The sequence below is a fragment of the Phyllostomus discolor genome, chromosome 7, assembly GCF_004126475.2.
Source record: "Phyllostomus discolor isolate MPI-MPIP mPhyDis1 chromosome 7, mPhyDis1.pri.v3, whole genome shotgun sequence".
NCBI lineage: Eukaryota > Metazoa > Chordata > Mammalia > Chiroptera > Phyllostomidae > Phyllostomus > Phyllostomus discolor.
The window spans coordinates 18,836,874-18,856,483 of NC_040909.2; the positions used below are offsets into that span (position 1 = coordinate 18,836,874).

At 36.4% G+C, this 19,610-nt stretch overlaps 2 protein-coding genes across 17 annotated transcripts in view; both read left to right on the forward strand.

Annotated features, from left to right (window-relative positions):
• SLC4A7 (solute carrier family 4 member 7) overlaps positions 1-15,862 on the forward strand; it is a 99,691-nt gene extending 83,829 nt beyond the window's left edge. For all 13 annotated transcript variants that reach the window (XM_028517798.2, XM_028517799.2, XM_036030576.1 and 10 more), the window contains 4 exons: positions 6,041-6,172; positions 6,759-6,856; positions 9,751-9,858; positions 11,685-15,862. In XM_028517798.2, the coding sequence (XP_028373599.1) occupies positions 6,041-6,172; positions 6,759-6,856; positions 9,751-9,858; positions 11,685-11,766 (420 nt within the window). In that variant the 3' untranslated portion in view covers positions 11,767-15,862. The remainder of the gene's footprint in view (positions 1-6,040; positions 6,173-6,758; positions 6,857-9,750; positions 9,859-11,684) is intronic.
• A 3,055-nt stretch (positions 15,863-18,917) lies between these two features.
• NEK10 (NIMA related kinase 10) overlaps positions 18,918-19,610 on the forward strand; it is a 182,724-nt gene continuing 182,031 nt past the window's right edge. For 2 of the 4 annotated variants that reach the window (XM_036030574.1, XM_036030575.1), the window contains exon 1: positions 18,974-19,193. The gene's annotated coding sequence lies outside the window, so the exon portion shown is untranslated. Of the gene's footprint in view, positions 19,194-19,610 lie in introns of all 4 variants that reach the window. The other 2 variants (XM_028518291.2, XM_028518292.2) reach the window with 2 other exon arrangements.

Consider the following 19,610-nt stretch of genomic DNA (forward strand, 5'->3'; position numbering starts at 1 on the left):
ACTTGGTTCTTTAATAGGATATTTCAATGCATCCTTTTCAGAAATTAACAGATCTAGAAGTTAAAAAGTACCAAAGACTATAAATGTATTATTAGAGTAATTAACATTATTCATTAAATTATTGCAGAATATTGTATTGTGCAAATAGAAAATATTCATCATTTTGTAAATACCACCTAAGGTTGGTTATGTACATGGCCATAAAAAATCTTAGAATTAAAAAGCTATGAAGATTATACAGGTACTATTTCCTTGTCACAAATTAATTATGAATTAATGAAAAGCCACTAAAATAATTTTAAGTACTTAAAAATTAAATGTTGAAATAATGTCTGAGTGGAAGACTGAGTATAAGACCATTGTGAGGTGCTGAAATGGAGAACTTGTAAACAATTCTGTGGGATGCAGCTAAAGACATACTCAAAAGAAAACATATTCCCTTCATTGCTTTTATTGTGCAGGATTATTTAAAAATGAAACCTAGTTTTTTATTTGTAAAGATCAGTAATGGGTAAACTCCTCCCAAGCCAAAGTAAAGAAGAAAATGAGAGGGCACAATATACAAGAATAAGAAAGAGGAAAGATATGCATAACCACAGCTGTAAATGGATTGGAGGGATTTTAAGAAATATTACATGAATCTGTAGCAATAAATTTGATCATCTGAAGTGGAGATCGACAAACTTTTCTGTAAAAGGTCTGATAGTATTTTAGTGTTTGTAGGCCATAAAAATATTATACAGGCATTTATATAGCAAGAAATTTCCACCAATTCTTACTGATGAAATTAAAAAATAATTGTACAGTGCTCCTCCCCCCTTTGGGATAGTATTTCACTTAATTGGGGTTCAGAGGTAGTGCTCCTCATCATTGAATCAGTTCCAAGTGTTCACCTGTAAAAACTGTTGTCGGCACACAGGTCAGACAGGTAGTGGGCCAGTTTTAACCCAGGGCTGTGGTCTGCCTATCCCCGATCCAGAGGAAATGGATTATTTCTGTACTATCCATACATTTCCAGAATTGATCCAAAAAGAAGTATAAAACATCTGGATATGTGTAACTCAGTTTCGTAAAAGATACTTGAAAAAAGGTTAAAGATCAGCCCTTGGAGAACCTGGCCCAGATGGGCTAACTACTCAATTTAAAGGGCAGTTCATCCCAATACATTTTGAATTATTCTAGACCAAAGGAAAAGTTGGGAGCTTCTGCATTGTTTTCTAGTGAAACACTAGCAACATTTTAATAGTAAAACCTAATAACATTGTATAAAAGCACTATGGTGCCTTCTCACTAGTATAAGTGTAGAAAATCTTAAAATATAAACATACAAATGAATATAGTGTTTCTATAAGTAATGTATCATGATTAAATAGACAACGGTACTTTAGCATCAAGAATTATCAACATAATTAGAGATAAAAAGGTTTTTAAAAATAAAGTTCCTTCATTGCAAATAAAATTCAATAAATGAGGTTTTAATTGAATTTATTGGTGGCATCGGTTAATACAAACATACAGGTTTCAAGTGTATAACTCTATAACACGCTGTCTGCATACCGCATCACGTGCTCACCACCCAAAGTCAGGTCTCTTTTCACCAACATCTGTCCCCCCATTTTCCTCTTCCACCCCCAAGCCCCCTTTCTCTCTGGTAGTCACCATACTGTTGTCCATATCTTTGTGGTTTTTTTAAGAAGAAGAAAAAATACCATGTAGATATTGTAAATATGTTTTAATACAGGGTGACCCACTATTACTGTTGTTTTTGTATATTGATGTTTCTGTGACATAAGATAATATATTTGTTATAAAAGGAGGTAATACTATTTGTCAATAATGTGATTATGTATCTATCAGTCCAAATGACTCAAACAAAAAAGACCAAAAGCCCTAATCGAATTATTAAGAATTTTGTTAGGATGGCTAGATATTAGAACACATAATTAGTATATAAGCTATATCTTAATAATAATGCTAAAGATGGAAATGGAAAAAAATTGTATTCACACTAGTGACAAAGAGTATAAAATATTTAAGACCAAATTAAAAGGAAAGACCTGTGTATACAAAAACACATTATAATAATTTATATTAGTTTCTTGGACCTGCTGTAACTAAGTGCCACAAACTCATTGGCTTAAAGCAACAGAAACTCATGTCTCCCAGCTCTGGAGGTGAGAAGTCAGGAATCGAGGTGTGGACATGCTCCTTCTGAAATGCATGAGGGGCCTCCTTCTTTGTCTGGCCCTGGCTTGTGGGGGTTTGTTGACAGACTTGGGTATTCCTTAGCCAGCAACCGCATACTTCTGTCTGCATTCGTCATTGCGTGGTGCTCTCCCTGTGTGCCCCTGTGTCTTCCCATGACCATTTTATGAGGACACCAGACATCCTTTACACCAGAGGAACACTACCTCCAAATAAAGGAATATTCTGAGTAACTAACTGGGGCTAGGGCTTAACTGTATCTTTTCTGGGGGACACAATTCAGTCCATTACAATATTGAAGGACATAAAATTAAGATCTGAACTAATACAAAGATATACCATGTTTTTTTGTTTTGCAGACTTAGTATTATAAAAGTGTCACTTCCAAATATGAAATCTACTTGAGTTTTTCTGCATGTGTGTTTTGTGTGTGTTGGGGGGTGGGTTTGGTGTCAGTGTGAACTACATCATTTTAAAGCTTCTAGAGAAAAATAAATGCCAGAAACACAACGTGGATGGTAGAAATGTGCTGTATCTTGTTTGGGTGTGGGTTATAAGAGTATACACGTTTGTCAAAAGCATCACACTGTACACATGGTATTCTTCTATTTTACTGTATATAAATTGTATGTTAATTTAAAAATAGTTATAAATACCAGAGAATAACAAAACAAAATAATTATAATTAAGAATTCCTGGCTTACTCTGGGGGTGAGTGAGGGACTTGACTATTTCTATGTTGGTACCATACTATTTTTATAACTAAATATTTTAAAATTGCTGTTAAATCACAATACGGAATTGACATAGAAATAGACTGATAGACATCTGAACTTAAGATTTAATGAGTTCAGAAGTTTATCAGAATATATGAGAATTTGTCACTTGAATACCAATCCATAAACAGATAATTTCAGTAAAGGTGGCGATCCATTTATGTGCAAAAATTTGACTATATACTGGGAGCCAAATAAAGTTGCTTTCCCTATATGATACTATATTCAGAAAGAAATCATAAATGAATTCAGGATTTAACTGTTAAATTGTAGTAGAACATTTTGAAGACTATCCATTATAATCAAATAATTGAGGGTAGCTTTTTAAAAATATATTTTAATTGATTATGCTATGACAATTGTCTCAACATTTCCCCCTTTGCCCTTCTCCATCCAGGACCCTCCATTCCCCCTGGCAGTTGCCTCCTCCCCGCTTAGTTCATGCCCAGGGTCGTGCATATAAGTTCTTTGGCTACTCCATTTCCTATACTGTTCCTAACACCCCCCTGACTATTCTGTACTTGTTAATCCCTGCATCTCTTCCCCCATTCTCTGTCCCCCTCCCAGCTGGTAACAGTCCAGATGATCTCCATACCTGTGATTCTGTTTCTGTTCTGCTTGTCTGCTCAGTTTGTTTATTAGATTTAATTGTTGACAGTTGTGAATTTATTGCCATTTTAACATTCATAATTTTGATCTTCATCTTTTTAAGTCCCTTTAACATTTCATATAATAATGGCTTGGTGATAATGAACTGCTTCAGCTTCACCTTCCCTGGGAAGCACTTTATCTGCCCTTCCATTCTAAGTGATAGCTTTGCTGGATAGAGTAGGTTCTTGCCTTTTACTATTTGAACACTTCTTGCTAGGCCCATCTAGGCTACAAGTTTCTTTTGAGAAATCAGCTGACTGTCTTATGGGAACTCCTTTGTAGGTAACTCTGCTTTTTCTCTTGCTGCTTTTGAGATTCTCTCTTTATCTTTAACCTTTGGCATTTTAATTATGGTAAGTCTTGGTGCGGGCCTCTTTGCATCTATCTTGTTTGGGATTCTCTGTGCTTCCTGTACTTGTTGTATGTTTATTTCTTCCACCAAATTTGGGAAGTTTTCTTTCATTAGTTTTTCAAATAAGTTTTCAATTTATTGCTCTTTCTCTTCCTTCCAAATAATTCAAATGTTGGTACATTTGAAGTTGTCCCAGAGGCTGCTTACCCTGTCCTCATTTTTTAAAATTCTTTTTTCTTATTGCTGTTTTGATGGAATTTTTTTCATTTTGGTGTTCCAAAACATTGATTTGATTCTCTTCTTCTTCCACTCCACTGTTGCTTCCCTGCAAATTTTTCTTTATCTCACTTAGTGTAACCTTCATTTCTGCCTAGGTCTTTTGTATGCTGTTGAAGTACCCAATAAATTCCCTGAACATCCTAATAACCAGTGTTTTGAACTCTGCATCTGATAAACTGCTTATCTCCATTTTGTTTAGTTCCTTTTTTGGAGTTTTGTCCTGTTCTTTCATTTGGGCCATGTTTCCTTGTCTCCTCATTTGGACAGCCTCCTTGTGTTGGTTTCTATGTATTAAGTAGAGCGGCTTTGACTTCCCATCTCAGTAGCGTGACCTACATAGAAAAGTGCACTGGTGAGTTGGATAGAGCAGAGCCTTAGGTAGTCATCAGGGTGGGGAAGACCATGTGAATCAGGTTGATGGAGTCTCAGATCTGGTGTCTCCACTTTGTGACTGTGTGTGGGGGAGGGCTCAGGAACGGAACAATGGCCACTGCCTGGCCTCTGGAGTTTTGTCCAGGAGGGAGCTGTCCCCCGGCACTCTCCCTGAAGCTAGACACTTCATTTCTCCACACATGCCACTGGTATCCTCCAAGCTGCTGCCTTGGTGCTGGAGCCCAGGGGGAGTGAATTTTAAATCCCGAGTCCATTGCAGACCTTTTAAGAGGAGACACCTGAGAATCCCCCAGTTTCTTCTGCGACTTGAATCCCCACTGGTTTTTATATTCAGACATTATGGGGATTTACCATCCTGGCGTTGGAACCCCTGGGCTGGGGGATCTGGGGTGCTATGGATCAGCCACTCCTGATTTTTATCCACCACACCTTGGTGTGGGACCGTTCATTCCGCATCTCCGCCCCTCTTACGCATTTGAGTGAATGTGACTTCTTCTGTGGTTGTCTGACTTTCATACGGCTCGATTTTCTGACAGTTTTGAGTGGTAGTTGTTTTGTAGTTTAGTTGTAATTTTTGGTGTGGTTGTGCGAGGAGGTGAGCTGTGTTTTTCTACGCCTCCATCTTGACTGGAAGTTCTGAGGGTAACTCTTCAAAGAAGATAGGGAAACCCAACTGTAAAAGAAAGAGATATATTTGACCACATAATAATTAAACGTTTATATGTCCATGGTAAAATCAGATTGTGAAACTAGGAGAAAATATTTGTAACATACAAGGCAGATACTGTGTTTCTATCCAAACTACACAGAACTCTTATGAATTCATGGACAAGTTATAAAAACCCATTGCAAAACAGGCAAAGGATAGGAAGGAAATGGAACAAAAGGACATCCAGATTGCCGGTGAACATTTGAGAACATCTTTAACCTTACTAACAGTAAAAGAAAAGCAGATTTAAGTAAAAACATACTTTTTCCACAAATATGATTGGACTCTAATGCTGGAAAATGGACTCTAATGCATTGCTCTAAAGGTTTTTTGTTATTATCTGTATTTATATAATGTACATAATGCAAAGTCATAATAAAAGTTAACCTTTTCTTACTGTGAAGACACCAGGCTTAAACTGCTTTAAAAGTTTATGCAGAGTACAAGTGATTTATGTAAGAAAAGGTTAAAAATACCTTGTTTTCTTTGAGCAGAAAGTTCTGTTCATTTCTGAGGTGACTCAGTTCTTTGAAACAAGATGGTGCATGAAATCATATTAAAATAAAATATATAGAGTACTTATTTATGGTTAATAGATACTTTTCCATCTATAGGTGATAACAATTTATATGTTTTTAGATGTTACTTAATATTCTCTGTCTCTCACTTTTTAAGGTTCTTGCATTAGTCTTTATACGGAAGCTGATGGATCTGTGTTTCACAAAGAGAGAACTTAGTTGGCTTGATGATCTCATGCCAGAAAGTAAGAAAAAGAAAGAAGATGACAAAAAGAAAAAAGAGAAAGAGGTAACAACACAAGAATCTTAAATTTACACCAATCACTTGGTTAGTATTTTATATCAAGAAGCAGGCACTATTACAGTCACTTTATGGGAATTAACTCCTTTAATACCTCCTGAGAACCTGACTGTTATAAAGTGTAGTTTACAAGGAAGGACACTGAGGCAGAGAGAAGTTAATAGGGCCCTTGTCTCAGACATGGTTTTTACCCATTTTACCAGCTTGCTTCATCCATACTTTTGAAACAAAAATATTTTTTTAAAAAACTACATGTATATATTTATAAAAACTCATGTATATATTTAATTTCTGCTCAGGACAATTTAGCAATAAGAAAATATAAGTAATACAGAGTAAATTCTACATCATACTCTAAATCTAACTTAACCTTATATACAGAATTATATTTTAGGATACACTCTAATTTTAACAGCATGTTAATAATCTGTCATACATAATGACAAAATGACTTTTAAGTAAACATCTTTTGAAAAAATAAAACTTTAGTCTTCATCTGTTAACTTGTAACATGGAAGTTGATTTGAAATGTTCTGGGGAAAGTGATCTGTGTGTGTGTGTGTGTCCTCCAAAGGAAGCCGAACGGATGCTTCGAGCTGATGAAGAAACTGTGCACCTTCCATTTGAAGGGGGGAGTCTCTTGCAAATTCCGGTTAAGGCCCTAAAATATAGGTGAGTTACAACTTTATCCTGTAAGATGTGTTTTACATACACGTCAGCTGCATGAATAAGCTATGTGATGCTTAAAGGGCAACAAAACCTGTGTCTGGCATAGCAGCCAAAGGAGGGCATCAAGCACGTCTGCACCTTCCGCTCGCAGGTTTTAGGCAGGGGTGAAGAAGAAGCTGCACTTGAACCAGAGTCTTAAGTTTCAGAGCCAAGCAGACAATATTTACTTGTTTTTCATCACTCTTTCCGTTTCAGTGAAGTTTAAGGTCAATGCACAAGTCTCTGAATATTCCCATCCTCTCAGCAGCGCAGCTGGGCTGAGCGGCAAACACCTGCAATCCATTTTCTAACAACCTTCCAATGTGCAACTCTGTTCAGAGGCTCGGGAACGCTCCTAGTTTCCGAAGGTGTGATCTGACCACTGTCAGTGAAGGCTCACATTATGGAAAAATAATTGTTTCTTTTAGCGCTTGTCCTGTATTGCTTTTGGTGGTTTATTTTTAAATTTAAGTACTAAAGGTAGAGGTTGGGAAATGTGAATTTTTTTTTGCAGTTTTAATAGATTAAAACCCTACAGTATTTATGCACACTTCCATTTCTGATTAGCTATTTATAACAGAGAAATCAGTATATAGGTTTCTTCCCTGACCAGTTAATGAAAAGTGTTTGTTGGTATCTAATTAATTTGCTTCAGCCTTTCTTTACTTTTAACAAATCTTGATCGTTTTTACAGAGGTCACATTTGTATTTGTACATGTTGATGAGTTTTGATGAATGAGTTTATTAAGTAATTTTTCTTTGTGAATTTTACTATTGATTTTTAAAGTTGGTATTGCTCCATGCCACCTTTCAACATGTTCCCTCAAATCTTAATGCACTTTAAATGCCACATATACATCTTAATGATCCAGCAGCAGTGTTTGTGAGATTCTGTGAAGGTTTGTTAAATGAATTAATATATTGACTTTGTTGGTTGTATTGTACTTCTAAAAAGAATTAGGGAACTGTCATGGTTATTAGTGACACTGACAACTTTGTGGGGGTTATTTACCACTTAATTTCCATTGGTCCTGCACGAGCACTTTCTCAGTGTGATTGGACATGCTGAATCTGGTGGAGTTTGTACTTAACACAGATACTTAACAAAGAGAATGGTTGCGTATTTGCTTTTATTTTTTAAGTGATGACATGAACCATGATTAATGCTGCTTAGCTTAAAATTTGAACATCAAGAATTCCAGGAATTGGCTGGCCTGTTTATCTGCCAGAATTTTAAATATTAACTAGCTTTGGATTACTTGCCATGAGAATCAATGAGATAATATATGACAGCATTTAGAAACTTTAAGGCCCAATAAAATGTGAAAATAATTTCTTTAATGCAAGAATAACTTTTTCCCATCTAGTTTTGGGGGAGAACAAAATGAATACTTTATTCAGGAAAATCTTATTGTCTAGTAGTGGGAAAGTTCTTACTTAAAGGAGGACATTTAATTTTTTTTTTCTTTTTAAGGTTTATTTATTTATTTTTAGAGAGAGAAGAAGGGAGGGAGAAAGAGAGGGGGAGAAACATCAATCAGCTGCCCCTCATGCACCACTAACCAGGGACCTGGCCCGCAACCCAGGCATGTGCCCTGACTGGGAGTCGAACTGGCAACCCTTTGGTTCATAGCCCGAGCTCAATCCACTGAGCTACACCAGCCAGGGCTAAAGGAGGACATGTACAAGCTGAAAAGTGATTCAGAATTTTTTCTCTTCAGTCATTTGAAGTTGGCAAGCAAGCAAAGAAACGTTTACTCAGATTAGGCAGTGTCAAGTTGTATGGTTATGCTGCTATGAATTTGGGCATTCAGATTTTGTGCACTTTTACAAACTGACCAATGAAACAGCCATTCCTAGAGACTCTACAATAATCGTGTCACACTTTTTTAGTCTTGAATTTTAAATGATACTTGGATTTAAAGAATGCAACGAAGCTAGCCCCTTCTAAATGACTGGTCATTCATAACCTAGCTGCGATCACATTGTTAACATCTAACCTGACATTTGTAGTTGTTGTTTTTTTTTTTTGCATGAAATGTTTTTCTTTGGCGAAGAAAGAGAGCTTGAAAATGTTTCCAGTAACTTCATAGTGCTTTCGTATTGCTCATGACTGACAGCCTTGAGTCCATAGTAGTTTCTGTATATCATCATTGTTGGGTTTGGGGTCTTGAAGTAATGTTTCCAGTATTTCATAGAGACACAGAGACATTTGTTCCTTATAGTGAAAAGAGACAGTATTTCATTCTTTTGATTAATTTGATTTAAAACTTTGATACCAAAAATGTGAATGCCAGCAAAAATCAGTATTTATAAGCCTGTTTTTGTGTTAACTATTGAAATATTTTAGAACTCTGTTTTCAATTTTAAAGGGTCACCTTTCATATATAATTCCTTTTAATGTTTTTAAGAGCTTTAAAAAGCAAGTATTTTTTTTAAACCAAAATCTTAATTTTTCTTGTCTACTTTGGATAGTTATTTAATGAGATCAAAGTTCGTGCCAATTATAAAAGTTTTCTAATTGACTTAGCAGCATTATTTTCAGAAGCACGTTAATATATTCTTATATGTTATTTCAATAGTATACTTAGAGCCAAGGTGATCATCTTTGGGTATCATTGCCAATTTAATTAATCTTACTCCTAGTTTTGGTTATAAAGAGAGATGCATTTCCTCACAAGACCTTGTAACAGAACTCCAGTATTCTGGTATCTTGCTAGTCCTTGGTTTATGTGCATAGCAAAGAGTTTTCTCACTTTTAAGTTGATGAAAGCAAGTATTACATAGGTAATAAGAATGACGTGATTAATGCTTTTGCAAGTACTGAACACTAACCAAAAAGTGTGTTTGTTCTTCAGTGTTGATCCCTCAGTGGTTAACATATCAGATGAAATGGCCAAAACTGCCCAGTGGAAGGCACTTTCCATGAACACTGAGAATGCCCGAGTAACCAGACCTAACACGAGGTAGCCAATTTTCAATGTGCTTCTGGATAGCTGTTCGATAAAACCAGTACATGTAACCTACTTTACATAATTTATATTCTCCTTGCTTTAAAACCAACTTTTCCTCCTTTTTCTTCCCTTTTTCTTTCATTTGCTTATCTATTGTTTTTCTGGATACTGGAATCAGATAGATACTGATGGTTTTATATTTTAAAATATGTTGTTTTCTATTTCAAAAAAGGTGAGCTATTTTTCAATAAAGATGAATATATACCTATGGAAGTCCGGAATAGAAAGAAAGATCAGGAACCATATAAAGAAAGATAATTACTAGGGATTAAGTAAATTCTGTAACTGCACTCCCTACCTCAGTCCTGCCCTCTGGGGGTCCAAGAAAAACATGGTTGTTTTGTTTTGTTTTGTTTTAGCTTGCAATTTCTTTAGTTGAGGTATTTTTATTGAAGATATTTGGAAGAAATTTAATCCGTGGATATAAAGGTCATTCGGTTTCATGATGGTCCCATATGTCACCTCTTTCATAACCCCTTTCTCCTGTTTCTTGTTTTGTGACCCTTTTTTTATGTCAAGGCCTGAACCCCAGGGATTCCAGTGTGCTAATTATTAGCACTTTCATCCCTCAGGTCTCTGGGGAAATGAGGTAGAATCTTGTTGGGTACTCAGTCATTTCTTTTTAACAAATATTTATTTCGTGTATACTTTGTGCCTGAAACTATGTTGAGGGTCAGTATACTCTGCTTGGGCATCAGATGCAAACTTTTCCAGGCAAGCAGTCACATAGCTGTTTCTGTTGACTTACTGTCTTTCTGGCCACCGCCTTTCCATGATAATTGATTAGGTTTTTCTTCATTCTTTCCCTACCTCCTTTTCGAAACTCGCTCCTACTTAATCTCTATCATTTTTTTAATATTATCATTTCTTGAGTTCTAATTTCTAACCTGTTTCCTTTATTCACTTCTGTCTTAGATCTAAAAGTTTTTAAGGTTATGTCTTTGTCATTTTGGGTTATTTCATGCAGCCAGAATTTCACCAAGTACTCTTACTCTTAATTTTGTCCTTCATTAGCACTCCTGGTCCAGACTGTCGGGATAGCTATGATATACATTTTACAATAATATTATAGTATTCTTATACTTCTGTGTCTCATTTTGGTTGTCTATCCATTCAAAATCACATGGGAAGAAGGGGAATGTTCGGGTTATGTTGTTTAACAGAAAAATGTCTTCAGTTTTGTTTGCAGAAGGCAGCAGAGCCCAGTGTGCTTGTGTACTTCAGAAAAACCTTCAGAGCTCAGATATTCATGTGCTACATTCAGTCAGTCAGTTAGGTCCATAGGCATGAGGTGACTGCATTTGATACTAACTTTCAAAAATAGAGAATCTGTGTTCTTACATTTGTGAACCAAATTTGGGGAAAGTTTATAATTTGTTATGTTTTTAAGAAATTTGATGCTTACCTATATTAGTAAAGATTAATTTTTAATGGATTTGTCAGTAAAATGAGAGTCCAGGGCTATAACTATTCATATATTAAGTAAAACTCATAAATCAAACATAATCATATACTAACCAGTTGGAGAAAATTTCTCGGTTGTAAGAAAAACATGAACCTCAGTGAGAAAAATCTTTAAAACTAAGAATTTTAGTATTTGCCTTTCCAATTAAGTTTACTGATAGGAAAAGAAAGCAGTGAAATGATAATAGCAGTACATTTATACTATTATTAATAGTCACCTGAAGGGCTTATTACGAATACTTATTTTTGGCCATGTTTAGAATGTAATATGTTCATTTCAAAAATCACTTATTCCCATTCTTTGTTTTTAATAGCCCTGAAAAACCTGTGAGTGTGAAAATAAATATTGAAGATGAAGAAACGAAGAAATATATGGATGCTGAAACTTCGCTATAGAATTGAACCAAGAGGAATTATATATATATATATACATACCACACAGATACATATATATAATGTGTGTATTTCATGTCACTATATATAACAATATTGTATGTCATGCTATTTATGCGTGACCACAGGGTTTTTAAAGTAGTGTCTGAAGTGTGTTAGGAGCATCATGGAGAATGTGTATAAAATAGAATGGTCTTTTAGGAGTGAGGTACATGGTTCTTATTTTTCAAATATTTATTCTGTTGACAAATTTTTCCTTTTCTGCAATAGGAAGATGTGGGGAAATGTATTCAGTGTAGTTTAAATCTATTTGTTTACCAGTGACAATTCATAACAACCTTAAGTGATAGATACTTTGTCCATATATGATTTTAACTTGAGTTACTAAAGTTTTTCACATATTATTTTACTTCTGTTAGAGCTTTTTGGGAAGAACAGGGAGTCTTGATGCCAATGCTGTGGAACAGATAGTAACATGTGGCTTCTGTGTGTGTGTGTGTGTGTGTGTGTGTGCGCGCGCGTTTCATTTATGTAGCTGTCCATCATGTTTCACAAACTATAGGAACTTTTTCGTTATAGAGCTTCAACAACAGAAACTTTTTAGTTAGGAACTATTGTTTTGACTTATTTGCTTTAGAAATTTATTTTAAATCTTAAAACCTCCACATTTTAGTTTCCATTCAGATGGACAAGTAAAACTGCAGATGATGTATAATGTAACCCCCCACACCAGTCATAATTTTAGGAGCTGTACAGTGCCATTACAGTAAATTTTGTTGCCTTTGCAGAAATTTTTTTCTGAATTCTACACTTCATTAGAGCCCAAAATGCTAACTCTGTTCTCTGCCTTTGCTGTCTTTTACTTAAAATATAGTTTAGTTTGTATCAGGTTTAAGGTTTTGATTATTTTTCTATTATAAATAGTACGATTAATCAGGAGTCAGAATTCTCTTAAATGGGTGTATGATCAGTATTACTTTATTCTAGTAGGAATTACCTTTCACTTTCTGTTTATGTTCTTTCTGTTATATAGATAATATTTAATAGATTGTTATCTGTGATTTGATTTTAAAATATTTTATTTATTTTAATTGATATGATGCTTTAAGTGTTATATGAACATTTGAAAAGGTAACAGATATAGAGTAAGTTGTTAATGTAAATAGTTGGTGCTCATTTGCATTTACAGTTGATTATCTGAAACAGTTGACAGATTTTCCATCTTTATATAAAGCACTGCCATATTTGTATTTTAAAAGGAATTGAGACATTTTATGTATAGCTCAGATTGATGGCTCTCTGTTGTGTGTATTTGTTACTTAGTTTTTGCTTTTCTGAGCAGTCTTAACTTCTAGCCAGCAGATCTTTTTAGTTATCTTTTATATACTCTTAGCTCCACGTTAAATAAATAGATGTTCCTGTTAAGCCTGTAGGACTGGATGAATGGGGTTGTGAAACTAAGTTGGCAAGAGGCTAGTTTACCGACAAAGACCTGAGAATTGAGAAGCCACCAGGATATTGAAAATAGTGACATGAGTATTAGGATGAAGATATTAATGAAATTATAGGGCTCCCTTTAATCATCTGTAATTTAAGTATAGAAGTATGAAGAATGATCTTGTAGAGGAGCGTGAGAAATGCCAAACGCTGATATTGTAGCAATTCTGAATGTTTTTAATTCATTCTAAAATACTTAAGAATTAATGTAATTTCCCCAGCTGAGACCATATTATCAGATTCTAATTTAAGTAACGGATTTAACTTATATCTCAGATGGGAGGTTGCAAATGTGGCCACTTTTAGGGAGAAAAGGTAGCTGGTATCATTTGGTACTGCCTAAAAAAGAGACTCTATTGACAATTGATAATAGAGTATTTATTACCCACGGTGCTTGTTATATTGTTTTTGAGCTTCCATTGAAGCGATTCCTTTTTATTCATAGCAGCATAATCATTTCCAAAGACCCCAGTATTTGCTGCTATATTTTGTAAACTCCCCTGATGTACCTGAACAGGAGGATTTCCTCACATAATTTCCTTGTGTCTGGACATCACAGGGTTATTAACAAATTTGCTTATTTTATAGAAAGTGATTTTAAAATTTAAACCGAAAACTACCTGGGATCATAGTGTTTCTGTGATTTTATTTAATTATGTATAGTGATTGTCCAGTGCCAGAAAAACCACAACTTGCAAAATACTTTGCACTCAAAATGTTTGTAGTATATTTCTAATTTGTTTAATGGTTTCTGTTTCCTTTTGACTACTTGACTTAACAAAATGATTTGATATGACTACTCCATTGAAGAGCGAAGGTAACTCATGTTTAAGTAATTAACTGCTTGTTTTATATGGTTATGCTGTTGTTCCACTGTTTTTGAAAAATAACAATCATGGATAGCATTGATTGCAAGACAGTGAAAAATGTAATTTACTACATATATTGATTCTTAAATGTTGCCTTAAATACTCGTGGGTGGAAATAAGCAGTAGTAATTGCTGTGTACTGATTTACCTCAAGGTGCAAAATAATTAAACCTGTACATATTCCATTTACAAAATAAATTCATATAAACAGCCCTGCACTTTCTTAGATGCCTTGGTTTCCAGGATGGAGCTTAGTGCTACTGAATACCCTGGCCCCAGAGCCATCTCAGGATATTCTTCTCTCCACCCTATTTTATTTATTTATAGATGTCTGTTTACAGAGACTACAATGAATACTGATGTAGACCATCTGAAATTTACTTTTCTTTGGAATGCTATTTCACTCTAAAATAGCAGCTTTTGAGAAAACAATGAACTCACTTCCTTATGATAAAAGGATGATTGTGTACATTCTCTAATAATATTAGATATGCCGAAGTGAAGCGCACAGCCGTTCTAATGGGTGTGTGCGTAAATGATTTATCAAATCATAAATCTCCTAAGTTGTGTAAAAGAGCTGTGGCGTATCAATGTTCACATTTGCCAAGTCTCCTGTAACACATGTGGGACAGCTTTGTTTATGTCCTAATGCATGTATTATAGAGATTTCTTTACCACTTAACTTTTGTTTTTTCATCCAAAAACATTTCTTTTTCTTTCACATACTTAAAATTTATGTATGTATATAATAGCTTTCTAACTTTTTCCTTTTACAAGGACAGGCTCAAAATTCTGTAAAAAAAAAAATGGTTTCTGAAACTGAGGTATGATACCAGAGCTTACTGTATTTTTAAGGATTATGTCATGTACATCGGTTCTGTAAATGTGCTCAAGAGCTTTACCTGTGAATCCTGTTTCAAGTGCTCAGATTTCAGATGTACAAGCCATTGCTTAGAACATTGTAATTCAAACATGTTTAATTTAATGTGTTAAAGTTATTTATGTAGATCACACCATTGTTATTGTGTGCAGTACAAATATGTGAAATGTCTTTTGGTTTAGTCAGACAATTATTTATTTTTTAGAAAGTAAATTTAAACACTTTAAGGACATTCAAAATTTAAAATAGTTCAGAATTAAAAATTTGGCAGTTTAAAGTTTTTTTTAACTTTTCAAAAGGTAATGTATCAGTAATAGGAAAACATATACTTGGAATCATCTAAAGATCATTTTAAACGTTTAATTTAATCAGCACATAGTGACTTCTACAGTTGACTTAGAGTAATTGTTAAACCCCAGTTGTTTTTAAATCAGATTTCTGTGCATTGATTGATTTTTGTGTTGTGGCTTTTCTTTTGTTGCTTTAATAATAAAAGGTTTCTGTTTTCTATATAGGGGGTTATCTTCCAATGTTTACTATGTTTAAATAAATAGAAATTGAATTTTATTGTTCATTTATATAATATTTGATAGCTTGGTATAATTTCACAGTACAATTCTAATTTTTATGACTTTTATAATTATAATGATATTTTCTTTTGTAATAAAATCCAAAGTAAATTAAACATTTAAAATGTACAACTGATATTTTTCATTTATATGAAGTACAAGTCTCTACCACGTCTATAATGTGAACGATCCTGCCTTTTAAATTTGTTTTATAATTGTTAGAAGAAAACTATTTTTTGGAGATGTTACTGAAGTTGAAAGAGCAATAAAAGTCTACTGAATTAGTCGTTGGGGAGCCTTTCCTTTGTGCTTTGATCATTGGAAGAGCTGCTTATCTTTCTCACGAGAAGGGGCGGGGGATGGAGGAATAGAAGTGATTTCCATGTCCTGCCTCCCGATACTCACAGCCTTCAATAAGCAGGAGAGAGAAAAGAACAGAGGAGATGAAGAAACAGAGTAGCGTGTATTCACAACGACTTTTCGATAATTATGAGATATTGAAATTAAAGTCCCTTCAGATGGGCTGGACTGTTACTTTCCCTGTTTTAAGACACATACTGTGTAAGGTGGAATTTGCAGAGTGATGCGTAATGGGCACACATCACTTTGCATGATGTGTGATAACCATGTTCATAGCAAACTCTCACATCTCAAGACTTGTTTTCTTCGATTTGTTTTTTAATGGCTAGTTTTATCATGAAATATTTTAAAGAATAGCAAGTGACAGGTCTCTGTTTTCCATTTGACATGTACATAACGCCCCCACCCCCCACCCCCACCCCTGTTTTCTGCAGTGAAAGCTGATGCCCTACCACGAATCCGGTAACCTTCAGGTTACCGGTGGGGAAAGGGACTTGGGGTTTTAGAAATTTCATTTGAAAACTTTAGTTACACTAATTTTATGAAAAAATCGTTTTGTTAATATTTCCATCTACAGAACTTTGAGATTTTTTTAAGCCGGGGAAAGAGGAAATAGTTTCTTATTCATTTTTGTTGGATCTTGTGCATTAAGACATGTTTGATCTCAGTTTTGAGTATCAGTTCTGTGGTTGATTTTTACATTTCTACCTCTCTGCTTTAAATGAAAACATTCCTGTTATTTGGAAAATTTTCCTGTGTCTCTGCTATTCATTCAAAGTTCAATTTAAGCTCTGCTTTTTCCTCAAATTGTACTCAATCTTCTGCTGTCTATAAAAGATCATTCTCATTCCTTGCTGAAAGTATGTTTAAATAACCCCCTTTTTGTCCTAGACCAGTGGTTTAGGGGCATTTTAGAAATTTTGGGAAGTATTTTTGTCCTCTTCTTGACTTGATCCTGAATATCTGTTTTAATATCTATTCAAGTTATTTTATTTGTTCTTTATATTACAGTTATGTTGTTTTACTAGTGAATTATGCAATTCACATTATCTGTGAATTCATTTCAGAATAGTATAAAGAGTATTAGAAAACATAATAAGGGGACAGTGGGCCTTACAGGTTGGGTTTATGCCCTACTGCATAGGCCACAGGCAGGACCCCTCTGAGGTCGTGTACTTCCCCACGTCACAGAGCCCACTGTGAACCCGCACCCAGTGGGGACAGTCGTGGACTGCTCCTCCAGAAGCCACACCTCTTAATCTCCTGTGCAACTCTGTTATATTCAGGGAAGGCCAAAATATTTGTTTAATTTAATTTATTTTTGAGGAGGAGAAAGGTGGGAAGCACATTCATGATTCTGATGAAGAGAACAGTGGAGTCCTTTTGTCTCATTGTTTAGTATTTTAAGTGTGTGCAGAGAAACTGTTTCTACTCAGCATCAGGCTGCCTGCGCCTGTGAGCTTTTTTGTTTTTCGATTGGTAACATTCATCCCACTGGTTTTATGATTCCCAAGTTTTAATTGTCATTCGTTCTGCTGCATTTACCTGACTTTGGCTTTTGTCTCACCTTTCTATATTTCCAAAATGGGACCTTACTATGTTAGTTTTAAAGTATATTTTTGATGACCAAAACCCACAATGCTGTCCCACTGAACCTACTTTCTATTACTCAAAGCAGAGAAACATCAGAGAAGGGTACACTGCATTCATTTTAAATCAAGTTTTGGGAGGTACAATCCTCACACTAATTGACACACTGGTGGGCATTTTGAGCGATGACATTAAGAGGTGATTGACTAGGCCCTACACATGAAGTTGTCGGGAGACATTGTCATGGTCAATTGCCCAGTAGATTCAAACAAGGGTCTACCCTGCCGCCATCACTTTGCCATGTTGGGCAACCTAGAAAATTTCTTGTGTCTTTATGTACAACTCTAAACTGGAATGAAAAACAGTGACCACCAGGTGATGTGAACGAAGTGAGCACAGGGAAAGAGGAATACTGCCTGGCACAAAATGAACCCACAATGTATTTTCTTTTCCCCCCCAAAGCTCCATGATGTTAAGTATCTTCTTAAAGCTTTATCTAATGCAATTAAAATTTTTCAAAAAGACCAGAGGGGAGGGAATTTCAGGGGAAAAGGGGAAGGGTTTGCAGGAACAAGGATAAAGGACACATGGACAAAAACGGGGGTCGGGGGGAACGAACTGGAGGGAGGTGGGGAGGGCTGGGATGGGAGTAAAAGGCAGAAAACTACTTGAACAACCATTAAAATAAGAATTTTCAGACTTTCACAGGTGAGGACACTTGCCCAAAGCCACAAAACTAGAAATCCTTGTACAGTCCAGATACCTTGAGTCTCAAGTCACTTTTCCACAACGTTTTCATGATTGAAGCATGCAGAGAAGCTGGGTCACTGTTTTCATGCTATATGGAATCCATTTAGCATGTAGCATTGATTCTTTTCCAATTAAATCTTAGCTTTGGGAGAGAACTGATGTTTTTAAAAAATGATTTTAGAAAGCGGGTGGGGAGAAGAGGGAGAGAAACACTGATGGGTCTGGTTGCCTCTCGCTCGCCCCCAACCAGGGACCTGGCCCCCAACTCACGGATGTGCCTATTGCCTAGACTTGGAAAGAACCCGCCACCTTTCGGGTTGCAGGACAACGCCCAACCCACTGAGCCACACCAGGGCGAGAATTGATTTTTAGTCCATAGCAACCCTGAAACGAAACATCCTAAGATGAAACTGCTCTTTCACACCCGTTTTACTGTAAATGCTAAAGGCTGGGAACACCAAGTCCAGAAAAAATCCACAGCGTTTAGGAAACCTGTAGACAGGCAAATAGCTCTAGATCGAGGTGAAGTGGCAGCAGCTCAAACTCTAAGCTTGCAGTGGTAGGGCTGGATCCAGAGCGGTCTGTGGTTGCTACGGCAACACAGGCAGCGTCACCTGTAGCTAAGTCGCTCGGCACGTGGCAGCACGGCCCTTCCTGATTGGCTGTGGCGCCCCGGCGGGGGAAGAAGGAGTGTTGGCATTGGCTCAGCCAGCGCCGGTTGGTGGCCTACAGGAGGATTTGATTGAAAAACCAACGGTGCAGCTGGTAGTGGTGCCCCCGAAGTTGAGGGGCCCAGGAGTGGGCTGGGGGTAGGGCAGGACGGGTCCTCCTATCCGGAGCAGCGGGTGACAGCAGAAGACGATGAGAAGCACGCTTTAGAAATTGGCCTGCAGGAGGGACACTCCCTCCAGCGCGGTGAGTGGGGCAGGAGCGGGCGTTCCCCTGGGCCAGCGCGCGGTTTGAAGCAGGGTCTCCGGGGAGGTGCCCGCAGGTCCTTGTGGAGCATCCCGAAGCCTTGGGAGTCAGCTTCACTCGACAGGGGTCAGGGGCTGACAGTGCCGGCTGTTGTGGGTAGGTGAGTCTCTGTGAACCGTTCTCATAGCAGATGGGTTGGTGATGGGAGGATGGATGGTGGGAAAATGCCATCAACGATGTCTGTTCGGTGAAGTAATTATTCTGGTTACATGGAACCTGAGCGTGTCTCTTCCAGTCTGCCCCCACGTCTCTGGAGAATCAGTCATAAACCCTTAAGGGTGTCGCGTATCTGTGTTCCCCTGATAGGATGCTGACTGGCTTTTCTGTTCCACGTGGGTGAGCCTGCCCACCTCCAAG